At 39.3% G+C, this 14,168-nt stretch overlaps 1 protein-coding gene across 1 annotated transcript; it reads right to left on the reverse strand.

Moving 5' to 3' along the window:
• Positions 1 to 188: 188 nt before the first annotated feature.
• ccdc15 (coiled-coil domain containing 15) lies at positions 189 to 9,479 on the reverse strand. The gene is made up of 10 exons (XM_079648142.1): positions 9,028 to 9,479; positions 8,087 to 8,236; positions 7,551 to 7,676; positions 4,946 to 5,062; positions 4,706 to 4,831; positions 3,340 to 3,459; positions 3,145 to 3,248; positions 2,381 to 2,581; positions 2,035 to 2,183; positions 189 to 1,109 (listed from the first exon to the last, which is right to left on the reverse strand). Exons 1-10 carry the CDS (start codon positions 9,196 to 9,198, stop codon positions 1,054 to 1,056), a joined length of 1,320 nt encoding a protein of 439 aa, XP_079504268.1. The 5' UTR covers positions 9,199 to 9,479; the 3' UTR covers positions 189 to 1,053.
• Between the last annotated feature and the right edge of the window lie 4,689 nt (positions 9,480 to 14,168).

Below are 14,168 nucleotides of genomic sequence, written 5' to 3' on the forward strand. Positions count from 1 at the left end.
ATAATAGTGAAAATAAATTTGCTAAAGAAGACATTTAATATTGTTCTTTCTTTTTTCTGTGCTTCAGTTAAAGTAACACAATATACATTTAAAAACACTTGTTATACACAATATAATAATACAAATAAAGTAATTCAAAAAGCACAATTTTAGAATACTTTAGCAATTTAGAACAAAATCTAATTACCTGAAGTAGTCCAGAATTTCGTTTTTTATTAAAATGTTTAAACAGCTGACATGAGCCAAAGTAGATTATTCAAAAATCCCACACAACAAATAGCAAATCTACAAGTTTAGACATTTACTGACTGACCTTCCTGATAACATACTTATCACAGCTTTGTAGCGAGAAAGCTTACATGCTTATTTCTTGATTAGCAATAAATAAACTAAAAGTACATTCATGAGAAGTTGTATAAAACGTTACACATATTTACCTCTACACTGAGAATGTACATCTGTCTTTGGTGCAATTACAATCTGATGCTTATATCAACAACAGCAACATTCTCACAAACAATTGTAATTGTTACCCCTCCAATCCGTAGATGAATTAGCATAAAATCTGCATAAAAAAATACAACAATTATTTTGTTAAAGCAGGAACCCCGGTGAGTGAGTCTGCATTTATGAATCTACAGTATCTGTTGTCTTAAGTAATGCAGGTCTATAGTAAAAAAAAAAAGTCTGGGATCAATCATCACTTTAAATCCATCAATGTCTTTAAAATATGTTCCGCAAATCCATCTCTCATTGTTGAGATATTTGTTGTCGTTGACATAACTTAGTGAAAAGTTTGGGACTCCTGGAGCTGGATTCATCTCATGGAAAAACATGAATCTCTGGAAAATAATATCAAGGCAATCTACCTGATATTTATTAAGATGCATCAGTCTGATGGCTAAAAATAGTCGGGGCACTGAACGCACGGAAAACCAAAACATTTCATCAATCTTCCAGTCTGAATCTCAGTTGAGTTTGCTTGCGTTGTATTTCCCGAAATGTTAGACTGTTCCTTCAAATAGACAGCATGGATCCCTCCTCAGTTTAAGTTCACCTTGACTGCAAATCCAAACTCAACATTGTGGAATGTAACGCCTTGGCATATGCTGTGGAAGAGACACAAATTAATGTCAGTGTTTTAACCGCTTCATGTATAGTTTCACTAAAGCTCAGCAGGTTTGCGAGGCAGGTTTGCAGTGTGTGCAGTGTGTGTGCAGTGTGTGTGCAGTGTGTGTGCAGTGTGTGTGCAGTGTGTGTACAGTGTGTGTACAGTGTGTCTACAGTGTGTGTACAGTGTGTGAGGCAGGTGTGCAGTGTGTGTACAGTGTGTGTGCAGTGTGTGTGCAGTGTGTGTGCAGTGTGTGTACAGTGTGTGTGCAGTGTGTGTGCAGTGTGTGTACAGTGTGTGTACAGTGGGTGTGCAGTTTGTGTACACTGTGTGAGGCAGGTGTGCAGTGTGTGTGCAGTGTGTGAGGCAGGTGTGCAGTGTGTGTGCAGTGTGTGAGGCAGGTGTGCAGTGTGTGTACAGTGTATGTACAGTGTGTGTGCAGTGTGTGTGCAGTGTGTGTGCAGTGTGTGTGCAGTGTGTGAGGCAGGTGTGCAGTGTGTGTGCAGTGTGTGAGGCAGGTGTACAGTGTGTGTACAGTGTGTGTGCAGTGTGTGTGCAGTGTGTGTACAGTGTGTGTACAGTGTGTGTGCAGTGTGTGTGCAGTGTGTGTACAGTGTGTGAGGCAGGTGTGCAGTGTGTGTACAGTGTGTGTGCAGTGTGTGTGCAGTGTGTATGGAGTGTGTGCAGTGTGTGTGCAGTGTGTGTGCAGTGTGTGTGCAATGTGTGTGCAGTTTGTGTGCAATGTGTGTGCAGTGTGTGTGCAGTTTGTGTGCAGTGTGTGTGCAGTGTGTGTGCAATGTGTGTGCAGTGTGTGTGCAGTGTGTGTGCAGTGTGTGTGCAGTTTGTGTGCAGTGTGTGTGCAGTGTGTGTGCAATGTGTGTGCAGTGTGTGTGCAGTGTGTGTGCAGTGTGTGAAGGGAGTACCTTTGGGATTGTTGTAGAAGACGCAGTTGTTTGCACAGGTGTCGGGGTGGGAGTCCCAGAAAGATGATGCGCAGCAGCAGAGAGGAGGGGGCTCCAGCTTCTCCTGAGACACTCGCTCCTTCATCCGAGCTCTCAGAGCCTCGATGAACCTGCAGAGTCACAACAACTGTTTATCAGATTCACGAAGCCACTTGTGAACCTCAACGGTGTGAAACGGAAGTGATAAGAGTCAGACTTCCTCTAGAGCCACAAAAGACTTTATACAACAACTTTTCACATATGCAGTAAAACCTGTCCACCTATAAGCATCCTCAAATCAGTGAAGATCGGTAAATAACTGTCTTACCTTGCAGATACTTTCCCTTGCTCTTCTCTTTTCCTCCTCTGCAGCTCCTCAGCTCTCTCGTCCTCTTCCTCCTCCAGATTCAGTCTCTCCAGGACCAGCAGCTCTCTCTCCTGCAGCTTCTGTCGGGCTTCAGCGAGCTGCCGGACTCTCTCCAACTTTCTCTCCTCCTCCACACGAACCTGTTCTTTCTCTGCTTTAATACTTCAGGGAAGACAGGGAAATTGATGAGTCTAATGCTATAGAATCACATGATGAGATTAGAGCATTCAGCCGCATTTGTGCTAAATAAGGGAATACTGCCGTCTTTATAATGTCATGTATGTTATTGTCCTACTGCCGTGTTATTAATGTCATGTATGCTTTTGCACACTGGGGCAGGGTTGCACTCTGAAATCTCATTGTATTTTTTGTACGATGACAATAAAAGGCTTTAACTTTTTAACTTCTCAAATTGTTGCACATAATAAATCGATGTTTAACTATTCAAGCAGCAGAGTAATAATCAATATTGAGACTAAAAGATTTATCGGTTATTCTAGAAAAAGAAAATCACATTAATCAATTATGAAAATAATTGTTATTTGCAGCCCTAACAATCAATTACTTAAACTCGGAGCTGATGTTTTAAAAAATAAAAACATTTTAGGCTTTCGTTCAAAGCAACAGATTGTTTGGTACTCGGAAGACAGATTGTGGGCGAAGAATCCCTTTAACCACACAAATAACAGGAAGTGATGCAGGAGAAATGAGTGCAGTCTCGTCACCTGGCTGTCCTCTTCAGGTGTTTCCTGTTCTGTTTATTCTCCTTCACTTGCTCTCTCTCAATGTTCATGTACTGACGGCGGTGCATCAGGAACTGATACTGACGCTGCAGAGGGAGAGAGACGTGCTATCTGAACAATGTGGTCTGACAGGACAGAGTTTAAACACCTTAAGTCGAAGCTCATTGCGTTGTCTACCTGTTTCTTCAGTTCTTCCTGGTCAGGTAGAGGCCAGAGGGCCTGAGAGACTCTGAGGTCTGACTTTGAACCAGGATCAGGCTGTGATAGGTCCGAATCCCACATCCTAGGTCTGCTCACCTGAGACATAAACACAGAACAGAGAGATAAAGAGACAGATAACAACATATTTATTATACACCTTCTTCTAGAACATATCTAGGATTAAAAGACTAATGTCACAGCAGGATTTGAAAAAACGTGTCCAGGCTTTTATCTTCAGTAGACTGGACTACTGTAATGGTGTCTTCACAGGTCTCACAAAAAAATCCATCAGAAAGCTGCAGCTGATTCAGAACACCTCTGCTTGAGTCCTCACTGACACTAAGAGGGTGGATCACATCACTCCTGTTCTGAAGTCTTTACACTGGCTTCCTGTGTGTCAAAGAATTGATTTTAAAGTACTATTGCTGGTTTTTAAAAGCACTGAATGGTTTAGGACCAAATTATATTCACGATCTCTTGCAAAAGTATGAACCATCCAGGAGTCTCAGGTCTTCTGGGACGGGTCTGCTCTCTGCTGCAAAAGTCAGAACTAAACATGGAGAAGCAGCGTTTAGTGTTTATGCCCCGACCATCTGGAACAAACTGCCTGAATCCTGCAGGTCAGCTACAACTGTTAATACTTTAAAATACAGATGAAAAACGTATCTTTTCGACGCTGCACTTGGATGAGTTGTTCAACTTCAAACTGCAGTATGGCTTTTTATCCATGTATTTTATACCTGTTGGGTTGATTATCTTTGCTTTTTAAATGCCTGTTTTTAAATGCCTTTTTATAATGTGCTTCCACTGTATTTGTTCTTAAAATGTCTTTTATCTTATCAAAAAATCTTGTCAACATTTTTTTAACAAGATAAGTCTGTTGATATCGAGTTCTTTTCTTTTTTTGTGGACTTTTTCTTACCTGTAGAGGAAGGAGACTCCTTTGGCATAACTGAGACACAGCTAATCTCAATAACTAAGTTATAACTAAGTTATATCTGGTCTATTTAAATGAAATTAAAATTTATTAAATTAAAGAAAAATAATGATTTGGCCTACTAAATGCTGTGTTTGGTTTAAACAGAGGCCTTTACTAACTCTTAACCTGTCATATTTCCCATCCGATATAACATCATAAACATGGTGATACAATTCAAAGCTCATTGATGTATAAGCTTGTTCCATTTTTAAATATCAGACCTATATCTACAGTTTGTAGCTTGCATTTGTGCATTTTCCTGTTGTCAAGCAGCAACTCTGTGTCTTTTTCATACAAATTAAGTGTGTATTAACAGTTTATAAAAAAGAATATGGAACTGCTGCACCGTGCATATTTATTAACCTTTTGCTGAACGAGGGGACATTCATGTTGACTGTTGAAGAGAAGATCATCCCCCTCTTCCTCCTCTTCTTCTTCTCCTCCGTGAACATCCTCCCCTTGCTGCTCTTCTCTCAGCATATCAGATTTCTGTTTGGTGGAAAATGTGCTTAATATCACCCTGGATGTGGAAGAATACCAATACACAACACAGGGAACATTGTGTGAACAAAAGAGGAACAAGTGTGAGACACACAAACTCACATGTCTGGTTGAAGAGATGTTCCATGCGCCGCCGGGAAGGTCTGACGTCATTTCCCCATGCGGGATCATCCGACAGGAAGCCAGTCTGAGTCTCACCTGCCTCATGCCTCCTCTAGGCTGGAAAATCATGGAAATAAATCATCCTATAAATTAATCACTGTCACATTATTGTATTAGTCACACAAGGACACCAAGCAATTCTGACTGCCACAAACAACACACATTGCACAACACACTGAAGGAAATAGGGCTGACATTATAAAGTGAGGATAAAAGTCTGTTTGGGACCCTCGGCAGATTTTGATCCTCCACATTTAACATACCCGACAAACACAGGACTTCTTAGTACAATGTCAATATTGATATGGAAAGCCGCAAATATCTGATAGATATAAATTTGCCAATATTATTTTCACCTTCCTGACGTAAAATAATCAAACAATTAATGACACTATTAAAAATGTGTGATAATGATCAATACATTGAATCAGTGTGCAGGATCTAATTTTCTTAAGAATCAAGTGATACGTCCGAAAGCACCTGCAACCGAGATGGTTGAAAATACTGTGCAATTAAACAGCAGTGCTCTCTGGTGGACAAACTATAGAATGGAGACACCATTTCTGAATTACATCGAATATACAATATCTTTCTAACCTGCCATTTTTTGCAGTACTGCCGTAAAGAAGATCAATCATAATGCTATTTTGATGACATTTCACAAGCAAAAAAACAATTGTATTGACTTTAATGCAGGCGTGTCAAACTTAAGGCCCGGGGGCCAAATCCGGCCCGCAACTTCATTTTATGCGGTCCCACAAGAGCTTGCAAAGAATATAATATGTTTATTATACGCTTACATGCCACTTTATAGAAGTACGTTGCCCATAAACTACATGTCCCAAAATGCATCTCAAATTAGCCTTTTTTCTCAGAATTAGATTTTTTTTGAAAATGTTACTTTCTTTTCAAAATGTTACTTTAAAAAAAAAAAATGCACTTCCTTTTTTTTTGTTTTTCCAGAATTTGGCTTTTCTTTTAAAATCATTTTGTGAGATTCTCACTGAAGAGACTTGCAATTATTTCCCCCAGACTTCTGCTTTCAGACGTAGTTAATTATGAAGTTATTACCCTCTCCGATAATAATCCAGTGCAGAGGCAATAATGTAATATTATACATTATTTTGTATAGATTATATATTTATTAGGGCCGGGACTTTAACGCGTTAATTAAGATTAATTAATTACACAAAAGTGAACGAGTTAAAAAAATTAACGCATTTTAATCGCACTTATTTTTGCACCGCGGAACGTTTCTCACTGGATGAGTTTCAGGGGTACCGATTATACTGGAGCACCAACTAACGTTCATGACTTCAGACAACAACAAACCACAGTGAACAATAGTCAAACATGAACGAAGAAGCTGATGAGACCGCTTTGGTTGGCCCCGTGGATGGGACATTTTGTTTTAAAAACGGACGGATGGAAGCGTCAATAAGAGCACGGTTGTTTGCAAATTATGCAAAAAGGAATTCGCATATCACCGCAGCACATCAAGCCTCAAGTATCACCTCAATGCAAAACATATAGCAGCTAGCGTGGAAGCTATTGTGGATGTTAGCCGGACTCGGAGTACAAGGACCCACACCCAATTCGCGTTGATCAAACAGTGGCCTATGCAACAGAGAGATTTTATTTTTCATCAGGATATTGGAAGAATAGGAGGGATTGAGGTCAATCACTGGCACTTTTTTATTTTATTTTAAATGGTACACTTTATGTTGAACTATTTATTACGTTGTTGGTGCAACTGGCACTTTATGTTGAACTGTTTATTGTTTTGGCCAAGGTTATTGAGAGAGTTGGACTGAAATTGATTAGATTTTTTAAATCAACTGTTGGTAAATCAACAAAGTCTGTTATGGCCTCTGAAGCAACAGAGAGATGTTTTCTAATAGTCAGGGTTTCCAATGTTCTGAATGTACTCGAAAGTATTGTGTTATACTTAAAAAACAAAGTGTTATAGTTTACAGAAGGTCTACCTACCTATAGGCTACCTGAATCTCTGAAATGTACTATATTCCTAAATATGCTATTGCTACACTTTATGGCAAAAATTGCACTTTTCTGTTGGTCTTGGTTAAGTACCACCTTGAAAAAAATAAACAATGTTTTGTTGCTTAAGCTTATGTATTCAGTCATTATTCAATGGTATACTAAAATCCATGTGAAAAAAATTGCTTCTCACTGTTCTCAGGTCAAATATTTATATGTGATTAAAAATGCGATTAATTTTGATTCATTAATTACAAAGCCTCTAATTAATTAGATTAATTTTTTTAATCGAGTCCCAGCCCTAATATTTATATATGTATTTTTAATATATTCTTAAAGTTACAACCGGCCCTTCGAGTGCAACCATAATGCTGATGTAGCCTGTGATGAAATTGAGTTTGACACCACTGCTTTAATGCGAAGGGGCATATATTGTGACATTGTTAAATACGGGGGAAATCATTTTAACAGTTAAAATCACTGAAAGAAATACAAGTATTAAATGACCTTGCTAAACTTAAATGACTTATATGTAATAGCCTCTCACCTCCTGAGGGCTCCTGTCTGTCAGCCTTTGTTGTGTAGCGCCTCCCGCTGACATCAGCCTCTCCCCAGCAACATGCTGAGTCCAGACATGTTGCTGCTTCTGCGGGATTCTCCTCTCAGGTTTCACCTGGACATGGAACCCATTTACAATGAGCAGGTCGATCAGGTAGGTAGAACAACAGTTTTTGAAAACAAGAAGGCTTTCCCAGGCTTCCTGCATATCATACAGTGCAGGAATTATTTAAAAAAGCAAATTAATTATATGCATTTTCACACTTTTCTGAGTCTTGTACACTAAACATTTTTAAAATATATATTTGTTGTTGAAAATACTAAAATATGTGAAAATAAAGTCATCAATCACCCATTTTAAATCACCCCAGGCGGATTATTCTGGAATAAATACTGCTACACCAATCAGACATGTGTGGCGTGTGTGGCGTGAGTGCGTGATGTATGCGTTAATTGCGTGACTCTCACGCTCAATGCGTGAGGGTTGGCTGCCCTGACTATAAGTCATGATAATGATATGTGTACCATGGGATCTTTGTGAGGCTGCTGTCTCTTCTTGCTGACTTGAGCTTGCTGCGCCACACGATGGCGTACTTCCACTTGAAATCGTCGAAGGCTGTCCTCAGTCTCTCTCCTCTTCTCTGCCTGGATCTCTTCAGTGAGCAAAGCAAGAGCCTGAAACAAGACATGGGAAAACAGGTTGGACACCCTTAGGTTAAGTCAGGACTCTAAATTCATATGAATGTGAGAATGTATCAAGCGTTTTCTAAATTCATTTAATTAATAGTGCTTTGGGTTTGGTCATTTTGAAGATCATTTAAAAATATTTCACAGTTCTGAGACCAATAAATTGATAGATTAATGAATAGAGAATATAAATCAAGAAGAAAAGCCCACGTCAACACTCCAATACATTGAGAACATCAAATACCTTTAAGATTTACAACATTTGCAAGTACTCTACTTAAGTATACTTTTGACTTACATAGGCTACTACCTAATTATAACTAGTGCATTATTGTGCAAGCATAACTAATATTGCAGCTGGTAAAGGTGGACCTCATTTAGTGTAAACATATGTACTGCTGAGTAGTTTAATCTATAAATCACAATTTACTCCTTGATTTATTTTTATTAATCTGAATCTGCAAAATAACTAATAGTGTCAATTAAATGTATTGGACTAAAACGTACAATGTGAGGTTCAAGTTGTACATATGTACTTCTTACTCCAGGTTTATACTTATTTACTATTCCCTTCTCAGTGTTACTACTTTTACTCAGGTCACTTCACGTGTATTTCAACAACAATCATGACTTTTTTAACAAACTGTTCTGGTCATCACCAGTAACGGTCTCCTTCGGCAGCCTAGCAACAGTACAAGATAGCTTAGCAACGGTTTCTTTCGACAGCCAAGCAACACTACCAGCTAGCTTAGCTCATTAGCATTAAATACCAAACTCACAGATGGGTGCTCCATAAAGTCGTGCTCGCTCTCCACCCAGGCTCCCACCGCCACCACAGCATGGTTCCTCTCGGCCAGCACCTTGTTGGCTCCTCCAGGGGCTGGGGGCTCTTTGCTTGGCCGGACAGGAGCTCTGCACCTGCCGCTTGTCGACGGTTTAAACCTGCTCATTGGAGACGTTAGCCTGATGCTAGCTCACTGCCAACTATCTTCTCTGTACACAGTTCACTGGGTTATTCATTGACGTGAAGTTATGGCGGGTTTCAATTTTATACTTTGCACACTAGCCGTTAACTTTCTTCAAAACAAAAGAAAGAAGTAAAAATCCCTGTTTCGTTTGTAAAAGCTAAGTAAACAGCAACTGGTTTGTTTGAGTTTCGCTCACTTTTAGTATCCGACGTTGAACAAACAGCTCAACGGCGCATTACTGCCCCGACCAGGACAGGAGGAGATGTTGTGTTAATACTACTAAACCTATGCTGTTTTTAATTATTAACTTAGTAAGTCAAACTGTATCTATTTATTTATATTTAAACTTTGGATAATTATTAAATATATACTTTTACATCTCAAATGATAAGGGTACAGAAAGGTCTGAACACAAACTGCTATTTTTACAAACCACAGGTAATGAAGAAAACACTACATTTTTCCAACAAAAGAAGCCTATGAGTTACGAATGAGTTAAAATGTATACATTAGAAAGTAATACAGGCATAGAATTGTATTAAAAATGCTTAAAACAGCTGGAAAACTAATCTCAGATTCAATGTTCACCAGTAACAAACTCACTGTGGTCCCATAATTTCACTTTTTAATAGATACAACTGTTTCAAATGTATGTATTTTTTAAAGTATAGTGTGTCGCAGGCCGTTTTGTAAACTAAAACTGAAATAATAAATCTGTGAAATAAAAAAAACTATATATTTTAAGAAAAACTGAAATAATGACACCTGAGTAAAAACAGTATAAGAACTGGCACACATTTTTCCAGTAGGGCCTGGCTCATTTCGTGGCATCTGCAGGCATTGGCAGGTACTTCCGGTGGCAGCCACAGACGCCACTACTCTGTGGCATTCTGTGGCAGGTACTTCCGGCATCTGCGGCAGATGCCACTGCCGCTGCTGAACGGGAGTTGCCACAAGAGAAGGTTTACGGTATTGGTGGGTTTTTTCTGCCACTCGCCTTCCGTGGCAAATGCTGCTGTTTAACCCTCCTGTTGTCTTCGGTTCAAATCTGACCGATTTACTACTTTCATCAATCATTAGATTGCATTAAGGCTTTATGACAGGGGTGGAGAACCTTTTTCCTCTCAAGGGCCATTTCAATTTTTTCAACATCCTCCGAGGGCTGTACAAATTATTGACCTCTGCTTAAAAATACTAAAATCACAGCCCATTCATTTAGCCTTTCTTTCATGCTGTGCAAAGAAAAAGCAACCTCTTAATCCGGATATTTTACCATGACTCGTGCATGCATGCATGTGCACGGTTGTGGCATTACCACCAAAACCAGGGCCGTGGGAAGTAGGGGTGCTGAGGGTGCTGCAGCTAGTGATGGCAGTTTGACACTGAAGCTTCGAACGGAGCTTCAACCCTGGACTTCCTATTCCATAGAAGCAGTGCTTCGAAGCTTGCTTCAGATCACGTGACATATGACGTCCGAAGCAGCGACTGCTTCATTTCCTGAATGAATCACTTGACTGGTTCGCGGTCCAATCACGTGATTCAATGCACTGCCTCGTCTCGATTCTGACAGGTGACAGGTTGAAACTGTTTCAAATTTGAGCGCTTCAACACTTTATAACCACTCTCAACAATGCGCGGGTTGTTGTCGTAGTTTGCGTTGTTGTGCTGTTGAGTTGTTGTTGGTATTGCATTTTAATTGGAAAATTATAGAGCAAACCAGGAAGAAAGATAGGTCGTTCTGGCTCGTGAAACACTTCGAAGTTCGAAATGTGGAGAAGTTGTGAAGAAAAAGACAAAGAGAAATATAAAAACACTTCAATAGTTTAGGGAATAGATAGCCCAGTGGATAGAGCCGGCGGCCAGAATGCGACGATGTCCTCCACGCAGCTGGTTCAAAGCCCGGAAGACTTAAACTTTTAATCATTGCTTTTCAACTTTAATACTTTAATAACAGATAAAAGGCCCTCTCCGCACAACATGTTTTCCAGCATTCTCTAGTCTCTTCTCAATAACCCAATACACACAATTATCAATCTTTAATTGCAAATAGAACATGATATTCATCTCTGTGTGTGTGTGTGTGTGTGTGTGTGTGTGTGTGTGGGCATCGAATATTTTTCAAGGCAAAGATACGTTAACCCCACTGCAGCCTTGCACTTCGCCAGGAGAGGTCGCTGTAACTGAAGCTTCGAGAAATGAACCTATTTCCAACACAATTGTCCAAGTGGTTCGACGCTTCATTCAAAGCTTCATTTTGCCATCACTACATGTAAGTGTGTGAGAGTGTTGAAGTGCACAAAGTAAAACAACTGAAGAAACTCATGATATACTCAACAAAACCGGGGTGCCTGCAGGGAGAAGCAGAGAGCGAACAGAGAGGAGCAGAGAGGCTGTAAAGAACTGCAGGACACCAAACCCAGGTGTCCTGAGTTACTGCAATCAATGCAGCAAGTGCAGCACAGACAGCACAGCCACACCCTCTCCACTGATGAACCCACAGGGGCATCACACAGACTAACTTTTCCATCTCTAGATCCATGTCTCTGGCATGGCTTGATATTCAAGATTAAGAAATGGAAATCATAAGAAAAATTATATTTGCTTCATTGTTTTTTTCTTTCTTTTTCGTCCAGGTCTAGTTTCATAAATAATAATAATACGTTTATTTATTATAGCACTAGTCACAGAAATATAATTCACAAAGTGCTTCACAAGTAAGAACAAAAGTTAAAATTAAGACCACAGAAACATGAATACAATAACCATAGGAGAAATGTAAGGTCAACATAAAAAACAAAACACGGAACACGTAGAGTCCTGAAACAAGGATCAAACATAATAACAGAACACATCACACACATTTCAAATAGAAATAAAAGCCAATGTAAAAAGATAGACATTCAGTAGTTTATTAAAAGCTTCTACAGAGACTGCAGAGCAGATGTCTATAGGGAGAGAGTTCCACAGTGTTGGAGCTCCACCTGAAAGGCATGGTCACCTTTGGTTTTTAAACGAGACCGTGGGACAGTCAGTAGGCCCTGGTCTGAAGACCTAAGGGACCTACTGGCAATGTTAGGATGGAGAAGGTCACTTATATACTCCGGTGCATTTCCACGCATGCTCTATATGTAATAACCAGTACCTTAAAATCAATTCTAAAACGAGTTGGGGGCCAATGTAAGGATTTTAAAATTGGAGTAATGTGGGTCATCCTGCTTGACCTGGTTGACCTGGTTAACAGTCTTGCAGCAGCATTCTGGACCATTTGGAGGCGTTTTTTTCCCGTCCAGGTCTAGTTTAATAAATAATGGCATAATAATAATAACTTGAATTTATATAGCGCCTTTCATAACCTCAAGGTCGCTTTACAAAGAAACATACAAGGACAAGACATAAGACATAAAACATAAACATAATGTGAATGTTGCATGTGAATGAGCAGACTGCTGTCACGCATGTTTGGTGCTTACAGTTATCAGATAAAGTTCAAGTCATTATGTGTTTGCATATAGTTAGTAAGGCCGGAGCAGCTCAACAATAGAACAACCCCGAGGCTAAACCTGACAATACATCTGTTCTCTTTGGAGATCAACAACACTGTCAAAATACCACATTACGTAAAAGCACAACTTTTTGTGATTATAATTAGGAATATGTTCTCAAATATAAAATTAAAGGTAATTAATGCACAATTCTTGCTCCTTAATGTGATGGAAACTTCTAAAGCAATGGAGCAGAGACTCAGAGAGACACGAGGAGAGCAGGAGATTTGATGGCAAACACTGATGGTTTATTTTGAGCTTCGGCCGGATAAATTCACAAGACATGTCGTGTGCCACGAGTTGACACAGTGGTTGCCAAACCAATTCTGACGATCTCTACCCCAGACCCATGTATTTAGCTTGTTTTGAGAGAATAATCAACATTGTGCATAACGAGATATCAGCTGACACCAACAGGCAGGAACAGGGAGACAAAACACTGAGAGCAGATCAGCCAAGGCTATATGCCTGTGCTCAGTGAGGGCAGGACAGACTGATCAACTGGGTCAAAGTTATGGGCCTAGGAAAAGTGTCTCCCCAACACTTAAGTTTATATGTTATGATATAACTGTAATCACCCTGTTAGACATTTCATTGTATATTCCCAGTTAACTGTTAACAGTACCTTTATAGAGATATGTTAGAGTACAGCAGCTTTACTCTTTTGGTTACAGTTTGATACTGTAAAAATGTTTTGTAGTCTGATACTGCAATTATTCTTGATAGTATTATAATTTATATTTACAATATACTAAATATAGCCTTCTACATACAATACACTCCTAAATCTTGAATATTCCCGCACATGTACATCATTTAAATACCAAACATATACTAGAAAAACAAGAACAAGTACATGTTCATTACTGCGACAGTAGCTTGTACTTGTGGAACGTCTTCCGTACTCATGGAAATAATAGCTGTCCTAATAGTTGTAGTGCTTCAGTATTAATATTGTCACCAGTTTCCGAGCTTTTCATGATATCAACTTCTCTTGCCTTATAAAGAACCATGAAATTAAATGTCAAACTGCAGCAGTGTCGGCATATTTTTGCTTATACTCTTGTACTTTCAAAATGATGTTAAATGCAGGACTTTTACTGGTTACTGAGTATTTGTACGTATTGTAGTATTGCTTAATGGTTATTGTCTTCTATGTTTTTTATAAGTCCAGGTCTAGTTTCATAAATAATGGCATGTGAATGAGCAGACTGCTGTCACGCATGTTTGGTGCTTACAATTATCAGATAAAGATCAAGTCATTATGTGTTTGCATATAGTTAGGAAGGCCGGAGCAGCTCAACAATACAACAACCCCGAGGCTAAAACTGACAATACATCTGTTCTCTTTGGATGAGGGAAAACACTGTCAAAATACTGCATGGCATTAGTAAAATACCTGCATTGAAA

The sequence above is a fragment of the Notothenia rossii genome (genome assembly GCF_949606895.1).
Source record: "Notothenia rossii genome assembly, chromosome: 9".
Taxonomy (NCBI): Eukaryota; Metazoa; Chordata; class Actinopteri; order Perciformes; family Nototheniidae; genus Notothenia; species Notothenia rossii.

Bases quoted from the DNA above. Each gene is read 5' to 3' on its own strand.
- ccdc15 (XM_079648142.1), bottom strand. From the start codon at position 9,198: ATGAGCAGGTTTAAACCGTCGACAAGCGGCAGGTGCAGAGCTCCTGTC. The intron at 5,063-7,550 runs GTGAGAGGCTAT...ATGATTTTCCAG, and splicing joins CAGACAGGAGCCCTCAGGAG to CCTAGAGGAGGCATGAGGCA. The intron at 2,582-3,144 runs GTGACGAGACTG...TCTTCCCTGAAG, and splicing joins CACCTGAAGAGGACAGCCAG to TATTAAAGCAGAGAAAGAAC.